This window comes from Panthera tigris, chromosome B1 (assembly GCF_018350195.1).
Source record: "Panthera tigris isolate Pti1 chromosome B1, P.tigris_Pti1_mat1.1, whole genome shotgun sequence".
NCBI lineage: Eukaryota > Metazoa > Chordata > Mammalia > Carnivora > Felidae > Panthera > Panthera tigris.
The window spans coordinates 200,507,395-200,525,292 of record NC_056663.1 but is presented as its reverse complement, the minus strand read 5'-3'; the positions used below and the strand labels follow the sequence as shown (position 1 = coordinate 200,525,292).

The 17,898-nt window shown below is 64.8% G+C and overlaps 2 protein-coding genes across 3 annotated transcripts in view; one reads left to right on the top strand and one right to left on the bottom strand.

The window, feature by feature from the left end:
- Nucleotides 1-1,514, top strand: part of AFAP1 (actin filament associated protein 1) — a 157,397-nt gene extending 155,883 nt beyond the window's left edge. The window contains exon 19 of the mRNA XM_042985030.1: nucleotides 1,366-1,514. Within this exon, the coding sequence (XP_042840964.1) occupies nucleotides 1,366-1,380 (15 nt within the window). The 3' untranslated portion in view covers nucleotides 1,381-1,514. The remainder of the gene's footprint in view (nucleotides 1-1,365) is intronic.
- A 1,211-nt stretch (nucleotides 1,515-2,725) lies between these two features.
- SORCS2 (sortilin related VPS10 domain containing receptor 2) overlaps nucleotides 2,726-17,898 on the bottom strand; it is a 452,327-nt gene continuing 437,154 nt past the window's right edge. For both annotated transcript variants that reach the window (XM_042985024.1, XM_042985025.1), the window contains 8 exons: nucleotides 17,658-17,791; nucleotides 16,610-16,733; nucleotides 15,271-15,383; nucleotides 14,163-14,288; nucleotides 11,490-11,589; nucleotides 11,178-11,280; nucleotides 6,813-6,916; nucleotides 2,726-4,016 (listed from right to left, as the gene is read on the bottom strand). In XM_042985024.1, coding sequence (XP_042840958.1) covers nucleotides 3,952-4,016; nucleotides 6,813-6,916; nucleotides 11,178-11,280; nucleotides 11,490-11,589; nucleotides 14,163-14,288; nucleotides 15,271-15,383; nucleotides 16,610-16,733; nucleotides 17,658-17,791 — 869 coding nt within the window. In that variant the 3' untranslated portion in view covers nucleotides 2,726-3,951. The remainder of the gene's footprint in view (nucleotides 4,017-6,812; nucleotides 6,917-11,177; nucleotides 11,281-11,489; nucleotides 11,590-14,162; nucleotides 14,289-15,270; nucleotides 15,384-16,609; nucleotides 16,734-17,657; nucleotides 17,792-17,898) is intronic.

The following is a 17,898-nucleotide window of genomic DNA, read 5'->3' as shown; positions in this document are numbered from 1 at the left end:
AGCTGAGCGTTTGGGCCACAGTCGTGTCGGCCGCACACGGCGTGAGTGAATGATCGTGTTTTCCCAGCACCGGGCCAGGGCGCATACTAGAACGAGCGAGGAAGGGCCGTCTGCCGAGCCCGGGAACCGTCTGTGACCAATTATGATGCTACAGGGATGCCAGCGGGTCACGGGCACGCGTCAGGACAGCGCCCGGGCCGGCACACTCAGCGCCTGGAACTGGAGAGTCTGAGCTCCCTGGGCTGCAAAAGCCACCGAGCCTCGCGGGCAGCAGCTTGTTCCAACAGCGAGGCGCCCGGGGAGCCAACGGGTCGCGGCCCAGGAGAGGCGGGGACCGTGCCCGGCGTTTGAGCCACCTGCGGCCAGCCAGCGGGAACCAATGGCGCCTGGCGATCGTTGCGGCAAACTGAGGCTCGCGGGGCGTCTGCGCATCTAAGGCCCGTCTGGACCTGCAGGGGCGGCTGTGCGGCTGCCGGGGCCCCTCCCCCACCACACAAGCAGGCAGTGTCGTGGGAACCGAGCTCCGGGTGGGCGGCTGAGCAGGCGAGCTACTGCCCTGGCCACCCCGTCCCGGCGCCCGCAGCCCGATCCCAGGGCCACGGCCGCGGAGAGGGTGCCCTGCCTTCAAGCGCCCACGACGCCGGCGTGTGCGAGCTCGCGGTGTTTGAGGCACCTGCTCCGGGGCAAAGCCAGGGAGTCGGGCTGTCGGCTCCCCCCTGTCCCCATGCTCTGTCGCCCAGACACGGCTTCAGGCTCGCCTCCTTCTGGAAACGGGGTGCGAGCACGTGGCCAATGTGCAGGGGCCTGTATGGAAGCTCGGCGTGGGAGAGAGAAGGGAAGCAAGAGTTTTCCCTACAAGAGCTCACAGCCGAAGGTCCCAAGCAGCTGTGGACACGCGGCCGGAGCACTGGCCAGGGGCCGGCCTCCCGGCCCCTCAGACACAAGCCAGGTGGCACTTCCGAGATCAAGAGATGATTGGGGCGTCTGGGGGCCTCGGTCGTTTGAGCGTCCGACTTCGGCTCAGGTCACGATCTCGCGGCTCGTGGGTTCGAGCCCTGCGTCGGGCTCTGTGCTGCCCGCTGGGAGCCTGAAGCCTGCTTGGGACTCCGTGTCTCCCTCTCTCCTGCCCCTCCCCCACTCACACTCTAGCTCTCAAAAATGAATGTTAAAAAAATTAAAAAAAAGAGAGAGACACAGTGGGCCCAGGACTGTGCTGTGTTGCACTGTCAGCCTCCTGGCCCTCAACCTCCCGGGGCCTCCGCTCCTCATCTGGCAAATGGGCTGATGCTTCCGGGCCCTTCCGCTAGCCTTGAAAGCTGCATGCCAGCACCTTACAAGCTGCTGGGGAGGATTGTTGCCTTGCAGGTGGCGTGTTCCTGATCCAGTGACCCTGAAGGTTAACGTGATTGCCACCTGCTCCCAGCGTTAGGAACCGCTCCTGGTCCCACTCCCAGGGGCCTGGAGACCACAGTCCGAGCGGCCTGCGTGTGTGTTCATGTCAGTGTTGAATAGTCGCTTCACAATAAGGCAAAAGCCGATTATATTCATTTAATCTCTGTTAAAAGCATCACAAGTGATTTATTGATTTTTAAAAAGGAAAAATAAGAAAGGATTTTTCGCATCTTTGTTATGTGCATATACCAAGTGTGGGCATGGCCCGGTCGAATGGAGCGTTAGCTGCCCACCGCAGACCACACCTTACCCCCAGGTGCCTGTACGGCAGACTCCTAGAGCCTCAGATGTATAAGCAGACGATCCACAGACCTACATGTTGATCTATATGGCCGCGGGGATGGAGAAGTACAAGGTTATCTCAGATGCCACCTTATTCCCAGGCTCTTGGGTCCACACATTCCAAATACTCTTAATAGAAACAATAACATAAAATACGAGAGAAACACCAATGACTAAGGGGGAAAAAAACCCAAACAGCAGAGAGAATGAAGTTGAGGGGTCAAGGAAGGTCAAAGGGGAGGTCACCTGCAGGCACTGGTGAGCTGGGGGTGGGGGAGGGGCACTGTGTCCAGGGGACTCATGCCGACCGTGACCTTGGCTCTGGATGGTGCCGACAGGTTGCTGACCCTGTGTGTCTGATGCTCATGGGGCAGGCTGGGTGGGGGGTGGACGGCAGGACACAGGGCTCCCTAAGGTGTCTTTGAAGACTGCCAACAGGCTGGGGGCGGGGGGTGGCAAAGGTCCAGAGAGTGCCAGCCGGGGATCCCACGCCGACCTCCCCAGCGACGCGTCCCCGGTCTCTGGGCCCCAGCCCTTCCCCAAGGAGGGTCTTAAGAACAACTTGCAGGGTGACCTCTGGAGGGGGCCCAGGAGCCCCAGCTGGTGAGCGGCGGCCTGGGGAGAGGGACTCCACCACCTGGCGTGTGACACACAGTGACCCCTTCCTCCTCGCGGCCTCAGAGTCCCTATTTGTGACACGCAAACACTGAGGGACTCCTGTGCGCTGGGGGCTGTTGCGGGCGCGAGGGTTTGTCCCTGGGTCTCCCCTCCTGCAGGCCTTTGTAAGGGAAGTGAGTTAATGCCCCCCAGGCTTCATTCTGGACTCACCACCAGCCAGTGAGCTCCCAGCCTGAGCTCTGGTGTTCCCCATTGCCTAGGGGGAGACCCTGAGCCCTGCCTGGGAGGGGAAAGTGGGGGGAGGGAGGGGGGGGAGAAGAGGAGGGGAGGAGGGAGGGAGGAGAAAAGGAGAGGGAGGAGGGAGGGAGGGGAGAGGAGGAGGGGGAGAAAGGGGGGAGGGAGGAGACTACTGACTTCCGGGTTCAAGGCAAAAGGTGAACACCTCCCCCCTGTATATTCACAAGTGTAGACTTAGGCTAGCGTCCCTGATTCTAGGCGTCTGTGAGTGAGTGGACTCACTGCACCGGGGTGCGGAGGGCTAGTCCCTGGGGCACCTCTGCTGCTGTCTTGCCGTGTGACCTTGGGAAAGTCACCCCTCTCTGGGCCTCAATCTCCCCAACTTCAAAATGAGGGGCACGCTCCTGGACGGCCCTTCCGGTTCTGCCATCCGAAGCCTCTCCTGGTCCCCGGCTCCTACCCGGGTTCCTCCAACTGTAAGGAGGCACCGGGCCCTTGGTGCTTCTCCAGGCGGTGCCCCAGGGGGAGGAGGAGACCCCAGCGGGTGGGCGGGGAGCCCGGGGAGCGTGCCACCTGCTGGCCGGCTGCAGAAGTGCAGGCCCGGGCTCCGGGGGCAAAGCCCTCAGAGCATCTGTCCCTCCGGAACCCCGGCACTAAAAGAAGGGACCCGACAAGGGGGCTCTGACGAAGCAACCCAGACGGCTACTGCCTGACCACAGAGTAGAAAGTTGAACCCCCCACCCCCAGAACGCAAACAGCTACCTAAAGAGGTATTTACATTATCTGCAGTTTAGAAAGAGGCGGACGGCGGGAGGCACGGAGGGCTGTGTTGGGAGGGCCCGGGGCAGGGGTGGGGTCTGGGTCACAGGCTTTCTGGACTCTGCAGGGCGGCCCCCGCAGAGGGAGGCCATGCAGGTAGGAGCCGCCCTCCTGGGGGGGGGGGTATTGAAGAAGAAAGCGGGGCTCCGGGGCCCCCCCGTGCGGGGACAGGGGCCCACGGTGCAGGGTGACCGGCGGCCCCGGCAGGCGCACCTCCCCGTCCCCAGGGCGGCCGGGCCTCGGGCTGGGGCCACGGGGTGTGGCGCAGCCGGGGCAGCCACGCGGGGTCCGGGGACAGAGAAGTGCCCGGTCGGGCCGGGGGCGGCGGGTGGCGCCGTGCGCCTGGTGTCCAGGGGGGGGCGGGGGTCAGGCCCCCGTGCGTCTCGTGGGCTGGGCGGGCGTGAGCTGAGGAGAGGGGGCATCTGTCGCTGGACGAGGTGGCGCTTCCGCAGGCCTCTGAGGGGACGCGGGTCCCAGCACCGGTGCCCTCCGGGGATGAGACGGCGCAGAGGAGAGTGTCCGGGGCGCGGGCCTCGGGGGACATCAGCTCACCAGGTAGCTGTGCATCTCTCGGGAGTTGATGCTCAGGACCACGCCGGAGTGATTCCCTGGGAAACGGACACGGCCGCCCGTGAGCACGTCCCCGCCCCGCCCCCGCCGCAGGGGGCGCCGGGGCCCCGGCGTGTGGCCTCAGCAGCGCCACGAGGCCGACCGACGTGCGGTGGGCGTCCCGCGGTTCCTGGAGTCGTGCGGGTGGTGTCTGAGCGCCGTGCGGGGCAGTGGGGGGGTGGTGGGGGGGGTCTCTCCGTCTCCTGGGTGCGCGACAGGGTGGGCTCTCCCGGTGCCATCCCGAGCGGCGGGCCCCGGCGGGCCTCGGGAGGGGAGGCCGAGGCCAAGGCCACGCGCGTCGCGCCCACTGACCTGCGACAGGGCGGCCGGCGTGCGGCAGCAGGGGGATGCGGGAGGGGCTGCGCCCCCTCCCGGCAGCGGGCGCTGCAGGGCGCGGCGTGAGCGGCAGGAGAGAGAAGGGGCGCGGTGACGTCAGAACGCGGGTCTGGGTGGGGGACGGGGGAGGGCTCTGCGGGAGTGGGGGAGGGTTCTGGGGGGGGAGGGGGAGGGCTCTGTGGGGAGGGGGGAGAAGGTTCTGGGGGGGAGGAGGGTTCTGTGGAGGGGGAGGGCTCTGTGGGGGGAGGGGGAGGGCTCAGCAGGGGGGAGGGTTCTGCGGGGGGAGGGGGAGGGCTCTTGGGGGAGGGGGGAGGAAGGTTCTGCGGGGAGGAGGGAGGAAGGTTCTGCGGGGGGGGAGAGGAGGGTTCTGTGGAGGGGGAGGGTTCTGTGGGGGGAGGTTTCTGCGGGGGAGGGAGGGTTCTGTTTGGGGAGGGGAAGGGTTCTGCGGGGGGAGGGGGAGGGTTTTTGCGGGGGGAGGGTTCTGTGGGGGGATGGCAGGGCTCTGCGGGGTGGGAGGGGGGAGGTGTGGGGGTGGAAGGGGAGGGTTTTGTGGGCGGGAGGTGGTAGGGCTCTGCAGGGGGAGGATTCTGCGGGCGGGGGGGAGGATTCTGCGGGCGGGGGGGAGGGTTCTGTGGGGGGACGGGGGAGGGCTCTGCGTGGGGGCTGCATCATGAGACGGAGGCCCCACCCTGGGGGAGAGGAGAGGGGGCAGCCCTGGCATTTCGCGCGAGCCACCTCCCCCCTCGTCCTGTGTCCGGTGCTCGGGGAGAGCGCGGCCGACGGCTCTGCGGCACCTGCCGGGCTGGGGCTCCCCGGGCTCACCAGCCCGACTGGTGGGTGAGACCCTCATCGAGGTCCGGCCCTTCGTGGCCTTGGTTTTGCCACGTGTCATGTGTCACAGCGTCTCAGCGCCGCCCTTCGAGGACCGCCTGGGGGTTACGTGGGGAAATGCACCTGGCGCATACTAAGCGCTCCCTGAAAATAACCTGTTAGTTTTATGCTCTGGATTGTTCTTCAGGACCTTGGCGGTAAACACACGCCACGGGCCGGGAACAGGGCTCGGGTCTTCCCGGGACACCCACGCCCTCCATCCGAGCTTGGGAAGCCCCCGGTCGGCTCCCAGACTCCGCAGCTGCCGCTGTCACACCGGGTTGTGAGGTCCCCTGCATGAAGGGGGGGGGTGGCGGGCTATGTGGGAGGCAGCGTGGAGCCCCTAGCAGGGGAGCCCCCTTGGAGGGGTCCCTGAGGACGCAGAGGAGAGCACCCCCAGCCTGGGGGCTGCGGTGGGGGGAGGGGAGGACACAGGCTGGGGAAGCCACAGAGCCGGGCTGGAATTTGGTTTTCTCAGCTAAGTGACCGCTCGGAATCTCAGCTTTTTTATCTGCCTCACCGAGGTCACTCCGCCGGGCCAGCCGAGCTCAGGACCCGGAGCTGTCACCACGTCCCAGGAGGGGGCGGAGGCACCACCCCCGGGGAGCACAGATGGGGGAGATGACTGGCCGTCCCACAGCGGGGACCCTGCCGAGGTTGGGGGACGGACAAAGGTGGGGTAGCCTCCCCGGCCGCTCTAGGGAGAAACTGAAGGACCCGGGCTCTGGGGTCTGGCCGGCCTGGGTTTGGATTCGAGGTCAGCCACGTGGGTTCTGTGCTGCCTGCGTGAATGACTTCACCCCTCGACCCCCGAACAAGTGACACACTGGTTTCCGCCTGTCCCAGCTCTGAGGGCAGGACAGACACAGCGAGGGAGAGAACGGACCAGCAGTACTGACAATCCGTGGTGACAGTGACACCCTCAGGGCGTCCTCCGTGCCGCTGTGCTCCGGCTGCTGGCCTGGGGGACGTGGGGGCCGGCCACCGAGAGTCGGGGCACAGACAGGAACTGCCCTCCTGGGGGACGTGGGTGAGAAGCATGAGGGCCGACGGCCGTGCGCCGTGTGTGTGTGTGTGGGGGGAGCGGCCGGGGGTGACGGGACCCCTCGCCAGGCACGGTCAGGAGCCAGTGAGACCACGGGGACCAGAGCACTTTGTCAGCTGCAAAGCGCGGTGCACGGGTGGTTACGTCCGTGTGCGTGAGGCTCACGAAATCCTCAATCCTCATTTCCGGTGAACAGGACGGCTGGGAGCACTGGGGGCCCCTGGGGAGAGGCCACCAACCCCCGAGAGCAGAGCTTCGCCACACAAACAGCCCCCCCCCACCACCAGGGGCGCCGGACGGGGCCCTCAGGCGTTGCCAGATGTGGTGGCCGCTGTCCCCAGGCCGCCGATTTAATCTCCGGTCATCCCCTCCTCACATGGAGGGGACAGAGGGCCACCGCCTGCCTGGCCCTGGGTCCCGAGTGCTTGGTGGCCCGAGGCCGCCAGGCAGGGACCCACAGGAAGGGGGGGGGGGGAAGGTGGGTTTTCGGGACGGGTGTTACCTAGAGTCTGTGAGTCGAGATCATCATCTATAAATTCCTCACCCTGGATGACGCTCTGGACGCCTTGGCTGTGGCTCACGGGGCTCGTCATTTCTTGCTCCTTCTCATTGTGCATCTGGGCATACACGGTCCTGCCGGGGCGTTTCCTGTGGGGCAGAGGTGGGGCTCGGGGTGCCGCGCCGGCCATCGGCCCCCGGAAGCCCCCAGACGGCTGCGCCCCAGACCACTCCCGCGTGTGGTGTGGACAGTGCTCCTGGATCCCGTCCCCTGCCCCGTGTCTGCTCCAAACCACCTCCTCCAGGAAGCCCTCCCTCCCGTGAGGTCTGCCGCCCTGGATTTCCCTCTGCCCCGGGGCGCGGGTGCTCGCGGTCCGTCTCCCCTGGTACCTAGACTGAGATCACATTGCAGGAAGGGGGTATTTTACTGTCCTGTGCTTCCCAGTCATCCGGCATCTCCGGGAGACCAGCGTCCTGGGCCCTGACTGGGTTGGTGAGACACGCTTTCCCGTGACACACGGGATGCCGACCTGGCTCTGAGAGGCACCTGCTGAGTCCTGCCGGGGTCCCAGGACTGTGCTGTCTCGATTTCCTGTGCCTCCGGGGCCGGAGGGAGAGGAGACCGTGGGCACAGCCCCCTCTGCCTCAGCTGGGCCCCCCTCCGGGCCAGCCTCCTTCGTGTTCGATACCTCGTTAGCCTGAGCGAAACCGGGCAAGAGCCCGCCGTCCCCCCGGGAAGAGCAGGCTTTCCCGGACGCCGCTCCCCAAGCCCTGCCCGTTCTTCAGGGACAACCGGAGGGCAGGTGACCTTCAGGCCTCTGGGCTGGGCCAGACCACGTGGCCAGTTCTGCCCACCGAGGGCGGATAAAGGCGGCACGCGTCACCTCCAGGCTGAAACACTCGCGGGATGGCTTGGTCCCTCCAGAACTCTCTTCCCTCTGCTGTGCCTCCGGCTTCTCGAAATGGCCCTGCCCCGGAGCCACTACGCGAGGCCAGCCCCTCCCAGCCCCAGGGGACAGCCCGAGTGAGGAGTCGGCCTCTGGCGGCTGTGAGCCCCGAGCCGTGGGGCTGCTTGTTACGGCAGCTGAGCCCGGCCCACGCTGACTGCTACGCCGCCGGGAACGGAGCCAGCTCCCCGGACCCCCACAGGCCGGGCCGGACCCTCGGGCCTCAGGACCCGAGAGGCATTTCTCTGCTGCCTGGCACCAGTCGGTCTCGCCTTCCCTGCAGGGCCTGGCGCTCCGGGAGGGGACACCCGCCCCCCTAACCGTGCTCTACTGTTTCCAAGGCAACCCCGGGCTCGTGATCAGTTCGGGAACAGTCCTCAGGGTGCCGGGCAGCGGACCGGCACTCCCTCCCTCCCCCCTGTTTGGGGCACCTTCTGGGCCCACTCGGGTCCTCCCTTTCCGCCTCCTCCCATCCCCCTCCTCCGGGTGCAATCATCTGCAGCTGTTTGTGGAGCTGCTCTCTGGCCCTCAGGGCCGTCTGAGGAACACAGTTCAGGAGGCCGGAATTCTGTCCCTTCCATGGCCTTGACCCACCAACCCTGCCCTGGACCAAGTCCAAACGACCCCCCGCATCCGTGCTGACGTCCAAGGGGAAAGAAAGGGGTGGGGATGTGCGCAGCCGCTGGCCTCTGGCACAGCTCCGGCTCAGAGAGGTGCCTCACCTGCCATCCCTGCAGGCTGACACTCATCCCCCCACCCCCCTGCAGCCTGACACATCCCCCCACCCCCCTGCAGCCTAACACTCATCCCCCACCCCTGCAGCCTGACACTCATCTCCCCCCACCCCTGCAGCCTGACACTCATCCCCCCACCCCTGCAGCCTGACACTCATCCCCCCACCCCTGCAGCCTGACACTCATCCCCACCCCCCCCACTCCCCCCAGGCTCCAGCCTCCCTTCGTGGGGTGGGGCATCTCAGCTAACTTCCTGGGGACCAGAGAAGGGCACACAGGAACACACCTGCAGGGGCTGCCCCTCCCCCTCCTCCCCCTTCTCCCCCCTTTCTCCCCCTCTTCCCCTCCCCTCCTCTCCTCTCCTTCTCTTCTTTTCCTCCTCCCCTTTCCCCACCCCTTCCTTCTCAGTCCTCATTCATAAATGAGGAAGCCGAGGCAGGCCCCGAGGGGAAGCCCGGGAGAATGGCCCCTGCCTCAGTGCTGGGCCGCCCTGCAGTCTGGACAGGGCCTTGCACTCAGGGTGAAGTTTGCTCCAGGATGGAGACCCAGACGTGGCTGGAAGTCTCTGCTTTTTCCTTTAATCTCTGCAAACACACAGGACACCGGGCCCCCACCCCACACGTGCGCAGCAGAGGGGGGCTGGCAGGACACCCGCTCTTCACACCCTTGGGAGAACCAGCGTGCCTATTCCACAGATCTGGAAGTCGAGGCTCTGAGCGAGTCCTACCTGGCACGGCCACACCTCTGTGGCCCGTCTTTGGGGGAACTGAAGTGTTGCAGACTTGAAACAGCATGGGACAGTGAGAACGGAGCGTGCGGGGAGAGCAGGGATGCCCTTTAACTGGTGGGGGGGGGGGACTGGGAGGCAGCCCTGTGTGCCTCCAGGTAAACATCAGGCTCCCTCCTGGCTGAGCCTCGGGGATCAGCCTGGTACCCGTGTGGACTGTGGGCCTGGGGCCAGCACCACGGACAAGGGACATCTGGCACCGGGAGGGGAAGATGGCAGAGCTTTGAGGCTGAGAACACTCTTGTAACGGAAACCACGGGACCCCCGCCTCAATCAGAATACAGTCAGCAGCTCTCCACCTGGCCCAAGATCACACCATGGAGGCAAGGGGTGTGTGACCTGCCTCTTAAGGTGCCAAGTGCATCGGTCACGCACATGAAGACTGCTCAGGGGGGCCCAGGAGGGGCCTTGGCCAGCAAGGGGCCCCTCTGTCCGGCCGGGGGGAGGGCCTGGAGTTACATTCCCTGGGGCTTTGCTGGCACCTGCTTTAGCCTGACCGTGTTTGGGGTGGGGAGGGGCCCTGCCTTTGGCCCCAGAAATCCTGGTCTCAGAGGCCACTTCCTAGCCGTGACAAATCCCACTTTCAGAGTGGCTGTGGGTGTCAGGCCATGTCACCCAGGCTGAGGGGAGGGAGCAGACAGGGAGGAGGTGGGGTTCCTGACCCCGGCACCCGGCAGAGGGTTGTGTCCTTCGTCCAAGAGAGGCTTTCTGGGGCAAGGATCTCGAGTTTGATTTGAACTTGAGGTGCCAGCGGGGGACACCCAGGTGGACCTGTCCACCAGAAACCAGGGCCTCTACAAAGCCTAGACACCAAGAAAGGCCACAGCCTGGCTCCTGTTCTAGCCTCTCTGCTCAGCAAGTTCCTACTTATCCTTCAGGATCCCCACTCAGAAATCCCCTCCTTAGGGAAGTCCTCCCAGATTCTCCAGACCAGCTCAGGTCCCTGTTACACACTCTCAGAGCGCCTCAGGCCGCCCATTCGGTTGGGACTGACAAACAGTTGGGACTGTTCGGTTGGAACAATAAAGCTGGGGACCCACACAGAGGAGTGGGGTGCACATATGGTCACCACTTAAAAGACCGACCAAAGGAGCTGGGAGGGGTCTGGAGACGGGGGAGTGGGGCCCAGGGCCTGGGGGAAAGATGGGGTTGGAGCAGGGACCCTTGGCCTCACAGGAGCACGAAGGGAAGGGTCAGCATGTCTTGGACTGTCCCGAAGGGCGACCCTGAGGCCGCTGGACCTGAGCCATCAAGACAGGAGAAGCAGTGAGGTGACAACTCGAAGCCGCCTTTTGAAGAATGAGTCTGGTGACACGTCTGGTTCATTTTGCTCATTCTCAGGTCTAGGATCCGGGGAAGTTCAGCTTCACCAGCCCCTCCAGGGCAGCCTGGAGCCCCAGCACGGTGGGTTATTAAACCCATTTTACAGATGAGGAGCAGGCCCAGAGGGGACGAGAGTCCCCGCAGCCCCCACTGAGGACTGCATACTATGCTTGCAACCCCTCCTGGCCTCAGCAGAGCCCCCCTGCCAGCTCCCGCCCTCTCCTTGCTGGGGCGCTGAGGGCAGGGATGGTGAGTGCGGGAGGAAGTCTGGGCCAGCCCGGCTCAGATCCCCCTCCTCTGTTCACCAGCTGTGTGGCCCTGGGCACACTACATGACCTCTCTGAGCCTGGATCTCCTCATCTGTGAAATGGGCGGGGCCTCCCTCCACGTGAGATAAGGCTGGGATGTCGGCAGACAGGAGGTGGGGGTGGACGATGGTCGTGGGGCTGTGAGCCGCTGGCCACCTCCCCGCCTCCCGGGACCGCGGCCGTTCGGAACCTGGAGCCCGTCTGGCCTCCCGCCCTCCCCGCCGCAGCCCATCGAGGATCCTGCCGGAAAGCCGCTGCCCGATGCCCGACCTCACGCCCGACCTGCCAGAGCGGCCGGCCGGGTGGCCTTGCCTTTTGAACTTGTAGAGGATGAACACGCCCACCGCGAAGAGTCCGATGACCACGAGGACCGCCACGGCCCAGTAGCCGCCACCGCCTCCCAGCCTCTGAGAATCTGCAAGGAGAGCAGTGGTGCTCAGTGGGGCCCCACCGTCCCCCGCCCCGGCCTCCTCGGCTGGAAGACGTGGTCCGGCAGGTGCTCCCGGTGTGGCTGAGCAGCGTGGGCAGGCGTCGGGGCAACCCCGGCCCCACGGCCCCCGCCGGGCTCCTCGATCCTGCAGGGGCGAGCACGGGCCAGGCCAAAGGAAGCCCCCTGCTTCTCACCTGTGTCTGTGTCCCTCATGGCCACCAGGATCCGGACCCCACCTCGCAGGAGGAAGCTGATCTTCTGTGCCTTCAGCACCTGCTGGATGGCCATGAGTCTCTGAAAGCAAGAAGAGGAGAGTGAGAGGGTCCTCCGGAAGCGACCGGAGGGAGCGGGAGAGCTGGGCAGACATCTGCTCTGACCCTCCAGAGCTGCAGGGTTGGGGGGGGGCACTCAGCTTCTTTGGGTCTCAGTTTCCTCATCTGTAAAATGGGAATACTTGCCAGCTTGCGCTGAGAACCTACAGAGGGGCACGAAGGTGACCGAGCTGGGGCCTGACCACTCTCGTTCTCGTTGGGACCACAGAGTGTGGTAAAGTTGGGGAGCCCAGGGGTGCTCAGGAGGCCCCCAGACCTAGCAGTGGTCAGGGAGGGCTTCCCAGAGGAGGAAGACCAAGACGAGAACAAGATGGGGACAGGACAGGTGACCTGGGCCAGGGAGTGACCGCACCCCTGACAGAGAGCAACCCCAGGAGGTGATGTTGCTGGATCACGGGGTGGGGGGCGGCTGGCCTCTTGGAAAATGAGGGGGAGTTTTCCTGGTGTTCAGAAGGGGACCAGCTGCCCCATGTGGCTGCCCAGGTGTCATTCCTCTGCACAGGTGGGTGTACAGGCGCTGGGGAAGGGGGCCTCCCACAGGATGGTGGTCCCTGGGGCTCCCCTGCCCAGGATGCCTTGGGTGGGACATTCTGGGGGCCAAACTGGCCTCCACGAACAGCAGCTTGGCACCCGGTGTTCCCTGGGAATGCGGGGTCTGCGTCTGGGACTGTGCTGCAAGGGTCAATGCCTCCGGCCCCGTGCCCGGCACACGGCAAGGGCCAGGCGGATGCCGTGTGGTCAGTGACCGTGATGGGTCCCTAGGATTTTTCACCATCCTCAGGCACACGGTTTACCCTCAGCTCAGGACACGGGGGGTGACAGTTCCCCCGTGTCCCTCCCCATCTCCTTCCAAATCTCTCCTGAGCGCCCACATCTGACTCCTGCAGAATCTGCCCATCTGCTCTCCACCTCGAGGGCCGGGGTGGGCGGGGGGTGCTGTGGGCCCGAGTGAGGGAGGTCCCCGAGGCCCGCCGCGCCTTCCCCAAGCTGTGCGGAGCCCCTGTGGTTAGCTACCTGTCTGAGAAATGGGTACAGTCACTCTCAACCCTCTGCTGTCCCACCCCCCAGAGACACGGCAGGGGCCGGGGGCTTGGCAGGCCGGGGAGCCCTCAGGTGCCGATGCGGATGCCCTTTGGGAAACGCTGTGGGCCAGGCCCCGACGGTCACGTCTAACCAGGAGGCAGCGTGGGAGTGGTGTGGAGCAGCCACAGTGACATGGGGCTCCCTGTCCTCTCCGTGGTCCTGATGGTGCCCCCCGCCGAGCCCCACTTCCCTGGTCTGTAAAATGAGATGCTATCAGCCGCCCACAGGCTGTGTGACCGCTCAGTGCTGGTCAGTCTTTCCAGACGGCCTCCAAGGGCATCTGTCTCACGACCAGTCCAGAGGGGGGTGGGGCTTCTGATTCTTTTTTCTTCTTGAGATAACATTTGCTTTCTTCAAGCGTACAAATCGGCACTTTTTAGGGTACTTACGGTCATGTAGCTGTCACCGCTGTCTGACTCCAGCACATTCTCATCATCCCCAAAGGAAACCTGTGCCTGCCAGCCGTCTGCACCCCCCGCACCTCCCCAGCCTCTGGCAGCCGGAGCCTGCTTTCCGCCTCTGCGCGCCCGCCCCCTCCGGACATTTCCATCAACGCAGGCATCCAGCAGGCGGCCTCGGTGACCGGCCGCTTCCCCTGCGCGTCCCGTCTGCCGGGCCCATCCCAGTGGCAGCAGGTGTCAGACCCGCATCCCTTTTGACGGCTGCCTAAGACTCCGTTGTGTGGACGTCTGGCTCGTGGCCACTCTGGGGCCGCTGTGAACACCTGTGTGCCTGTGCGCGTGGACGAGCATTTCCGGTCCTGCGCACGCGCCTCGGGGGCCGTGCCCGACGCTGACCCTGCCTAACCTTCTGGGGACCTGCTGGTCGGCTCGGCACAGGGCTGTGCTTGCAGTGCCCCGGGTCCGCCTTCCGCTCTCCTCCTCCACCCGAGTTTCGGTCTGTTTGGGGAAGCGTTACAGCCACCCCAGGGCATCGCGGTGGCTTCGATTTATCCCTGGGTCCCCATCCTGTGCCCGCGACACGGCAGGTCTTCTGTCTGCCCAGATGAGGGCTATTCTCTGGAAGCTGTCCCATGCAGTGAGGACATTGGCTAAGTGGATGGGCCCTGATTTCCACTCTGTCCCGAGACCCACACCCTGGGTGCTCGGGCCAGTGTGACCAGCTCCGGCCACCGGAATGTCCCCCCGGGGGGTGGTCCCACCCCAGTGCCCTTGTGCCCCGCCATTCCCCAACACAGTGACCTTGGAGGCCACCAGAGTCCCAGGGGTGCGGCCACGGAGGGAGGAGAGCCGGCCACCTGCGTCAGGCAGTGATTGGTGAGATCACTGGTGATCTGGTGAGTGACACTGGTGAGTGACTGGTGGGCCTCTACGTGACAAAGAGCCCCCGAGACTCTGTGCTTGCTGTGACTTACCACCAAACCCTGGGCACTAGGCCACCAAACCCTTGGCGGTGCAGGGAGAACCTGGGTCCAGCGGCCTCAGGAGATACCTTGTCACTTGTGAGATTCCTCTTCCTCGCGGGCCCGGGAGGGGGCAGGAGCACGTTCAGGTCGGCCACGGTGGGCAGCCCCGGCTTTACAACGGTCACCAGCAGCTCCTCGGGGACGCTGGTCTCCTGCAGGGACACGGACAAGCCCCTCCTGAGCCGCCTGTCTTCTCTGTCCCCTGCCATGCTCTGGGGCCCCCAGGAACACCCTCTCTCTCCTCTTGCTCTGTCCAAGTCCTGGCCACCTGTCCTTCGAGCTAGTCCTGAGCCTCGCGCCCCACAGGGATGGCCCCCGAGCCCGGTAGCCCCCTGACAGTGGCCTCCCCCAGGCCAGGCCTGCTACCTCCAGACCATTCCTCACACTGAGGGTGAGCAGAGCCCTCTCTGGCCAAGCTCCTCCCAGGCATCAGGGCTCCTGACCAAATAGTTCCTCCAACCCACAAAGCTCAGCCTCCACGGGTCCCTCTGCCTCCTGAAAATCCCACTCCGTGCGCTTCTATCTGGCAAACTCCTATTCAGCCTTCAACACCCAGGCCAGTATCACCAGCATTATTAACTGGTTGAGGAGAGGCACGGCCAGAGTGGGCCTCAGCCCGTGACAGCCTTGGATGACTGTGGGGGGCTGGTCTTTCCTTCACTGAGGGACCAAGGGCCCTGAGTGGCCTAGGCCCACCCCGGGGCGCCGCCTCGGTCTGCTGTCTGTGGGCTCCCCGGGGGCAGCAATCGCATGGATTCTCTCTGGCTCCAGTATCCGGCCCAGAACAGAAACTCCGTGAATAAAGGAATATCATACTAAGGAGCTTCTGGGCCATCAGAGGACAGTGACTGTGTCCTGTGCCAACAGCTTGTGCTCACTCGATGTGCATGGAGGACGTCGGCCTGCCCCTCCCCGGTGAGCTGGCGCTCCAGCCGCCTGTCCCGCAGAGCCAGGGCAGCGGGCCCTAGCTGTCCCCGGAGCACTGGGCAGACAGCCTGAAGACCGGGTCACCGGGACTGAGGGCAGCTCCACCGGCCCCGCCCCGCCCCGCCCCTCCCTGGGTGCTCTGGGGCCCCGCCCCTCCGAGGCGCCCGCAGGTGCTGGGGAGGCCCCGGGGTGGTGGGCTGGGGGCACCTTGGAGAGCAGCCGGGTCACCACCAGGCCGACGTCCTCTCTCCACTCAGGGGTGTTGGGGTTGTGCACATCCAGATCCATGGAAAACCGCAGAGGCACTACCTGAAATTGGTCTGAAAAGTGGCAGAAACGGGCGAGCTGGTCAGTCCTGGGCAGCAAGGCTCCGCCCTCCGGCAGGAGGCCATGCACCCTGGATGGCCCAGGACTGCCCTGGCTTCAGATCCCGTGGCCCGCTTTGGAAAACAAGAGTCCTTCCTGCGCCAGCCACTGCCCGGGGCAGGGCCCACCTCACTGACTGGCACCTAATAACGAACATTAAAACCCCTGTGGCCACCGGGGAGGGAGGGCCCGGCACGCGCCAAGCCTGCCCTATGAGCTCTGCCCCATTCACTCACAAGGATGGCTACACCCCATGAGGTCGGGCTCCCTTCCCCCAGGGATCCATGGACTTCAAGGGCACTGGTCTCCCCACCAGAGTAAGAGTCCCTTGAGGGCAGAGGTGCCACCTTCTCTTTCTCTCCCATTTGCCAGGGTCCCCAACCCAGAAGCCCACTCTGGAGCCCCGTGCAGGTGGTTGTGAGAGGAGCTCGCTGTAGTCTCTCCAGGTTCCTCCTGAGCCCCATGGAGGAAGGAGGCTTTGTTGGGGCTATGCGGCCCAAGGGACAAGCGCTTTGTGACCTGGGAACCCAGCAGCTTACGGCAGGGGAGGCAGTGACTATTTCAAAGCCCTGGGCTCAGGACCCTGTGCACATGTGTTTGCGAATGGAGGAACAGCCAAAGGCAGGCCCACTAAATATTTAAGTGATGGCTGCTGTCCATAGGAGAGGCTGTTGGTAAGCAAAATGAGGTTTTATCAGTGTGATGACAAGGGCAATAACACCCTGGGGGGGGGGGTCTCTTCCATTTTTAGGATTAATCTCCTATTGTAAATGTCTCCCATGAGGGACTTGGGGCCCCCAGTGAGTGGGATCCAGAATGGGAGTCTCAGGAAAGGCTATGTTAGGGGTCCTCTTACTTTAAGTTAGAATCATGTGACAAGGGGGCAGGAGAGGTCAGGCTGCTGGGAGGCTGGCAGACCCGGTGACCCCGACAAGTCGGTCACTCGGCCACGTCCTCTTTCTGTGCCGTGTGAGGCCCATGAGGGCCACCGGACACAAAGACTCGTCTGTGTTCATTTTACAGATGGGGAAACTGAGGCCAGGGAAGCTGGGGAGCGTCAGAGCTGTGTTCACCCGCTCCTCTCCCTAGCCCGCGCTGCCCTGCATGACCAGATGCCACACAAACCCAGCGCTCCCGAGAAGGACGAGACGTGCCTCCCGTCCCTGGGGAGGGGGCTCACCCAGCACGCGGACCACCTTGGAGTCCTGCAGCACCGAGTTTCCGCAGGCGGCCTGCACAGTCACACGCACGTCCCCCGTGTCTGCAAACCGCGTGGTCACAGAGTTCTCCAGGGAGAGCAAGGGCTGCGGGGACCACGAGCACGGTCAGGGCAGGTCCATGCGGGAGAGCCGCCCGCTGCCCAGGGCCTCACCCAGAACGTTCACTCTCTCCCGCTCCGGTCGGGGCATGGGGGCAGCAAGGGGGGGACACGGGGAGGGCCCCCCCAGAGGCACCAGCTCTAAGTCAGGGCAGCCTGGACCCAGTCTCCCAGTGGCCCCTTCCTTCCAGACCTGCTCACAGGGCTGGGCTGGGAGTAGCGGAGTTGGGATTTGAACCCGGAGCTGGGCGCCCTCCTCAACCCCACCCCCCCCCATTCCAGGGAAACGTGATCTGGGGCCTACGGCTCCTCCCGCCCGGCTTCTGGCTCTGGGCCTTCAGTGCTGTTGGGGTCTTTCTGCCTGGGGTGCAGGGCTAAGCTTACTGAATGAGGGAAGGACGCCCCTCTTGAGGTCTCGAGGGCTCCCCGGCTAAGGTGGGCAGCCCTGCCCGCAGAGACCCTCCAGCCCTCCTACCGGCGACTGTCTGTGGCTCCCCGCTGCTTACAGGGTACAACCCAGGGCTCTGGGGAAGGCTTCTGAGATCAGGTCCGGCCCCCGTGACCCCCTCCTCCATGAAGCCTTCCCTGACCACACCCAACGTCCAGACTAGAAACGGCCTGATCTTCTGGAGCTCGCAACACCTCACCTGCCCCCTTCCTGTGATGCGTCTCACAACTCGGGTCACCTGTCGTGTTCACACCTCTCTCCCCAGGAAAAGGCAGTGTCTGGTCCACTTAATCCTGCGTCCGCCACACTTAGACACAGCCAAACACGAGCAGGTGCTCGGGAAGAAAGGCTGGTGTGTGCCCACCTCATGTCATACCCTGTGTCCTTCTGCCCAGGCCCCGGGGCACTGCCCGGCCCCACTGTCACCCAGGTGCCAGCCTGTGGGTCCCGGGGCCAGCGCACCTGCAGGCTGTGGCCGATCCACCAGTAGAAGACGGTGAGGTTGGGGTTCAGGGGCAGCAGCACGGCTGTGAGGTTCACCTCCTGGTTGAGGCCGACGACAGGAAGCACTTCGAGGTGCAGGGCCTGCAGGGGGGCTGCGGGGCCCGGGGAAAGGCCGGGGTTAGACGGCGTCAGGGCACTGGCATTTCAGAGGCTGCCTACTGGGCACTGTCACCATCACCTTCGTCACTTCCACCAGCTT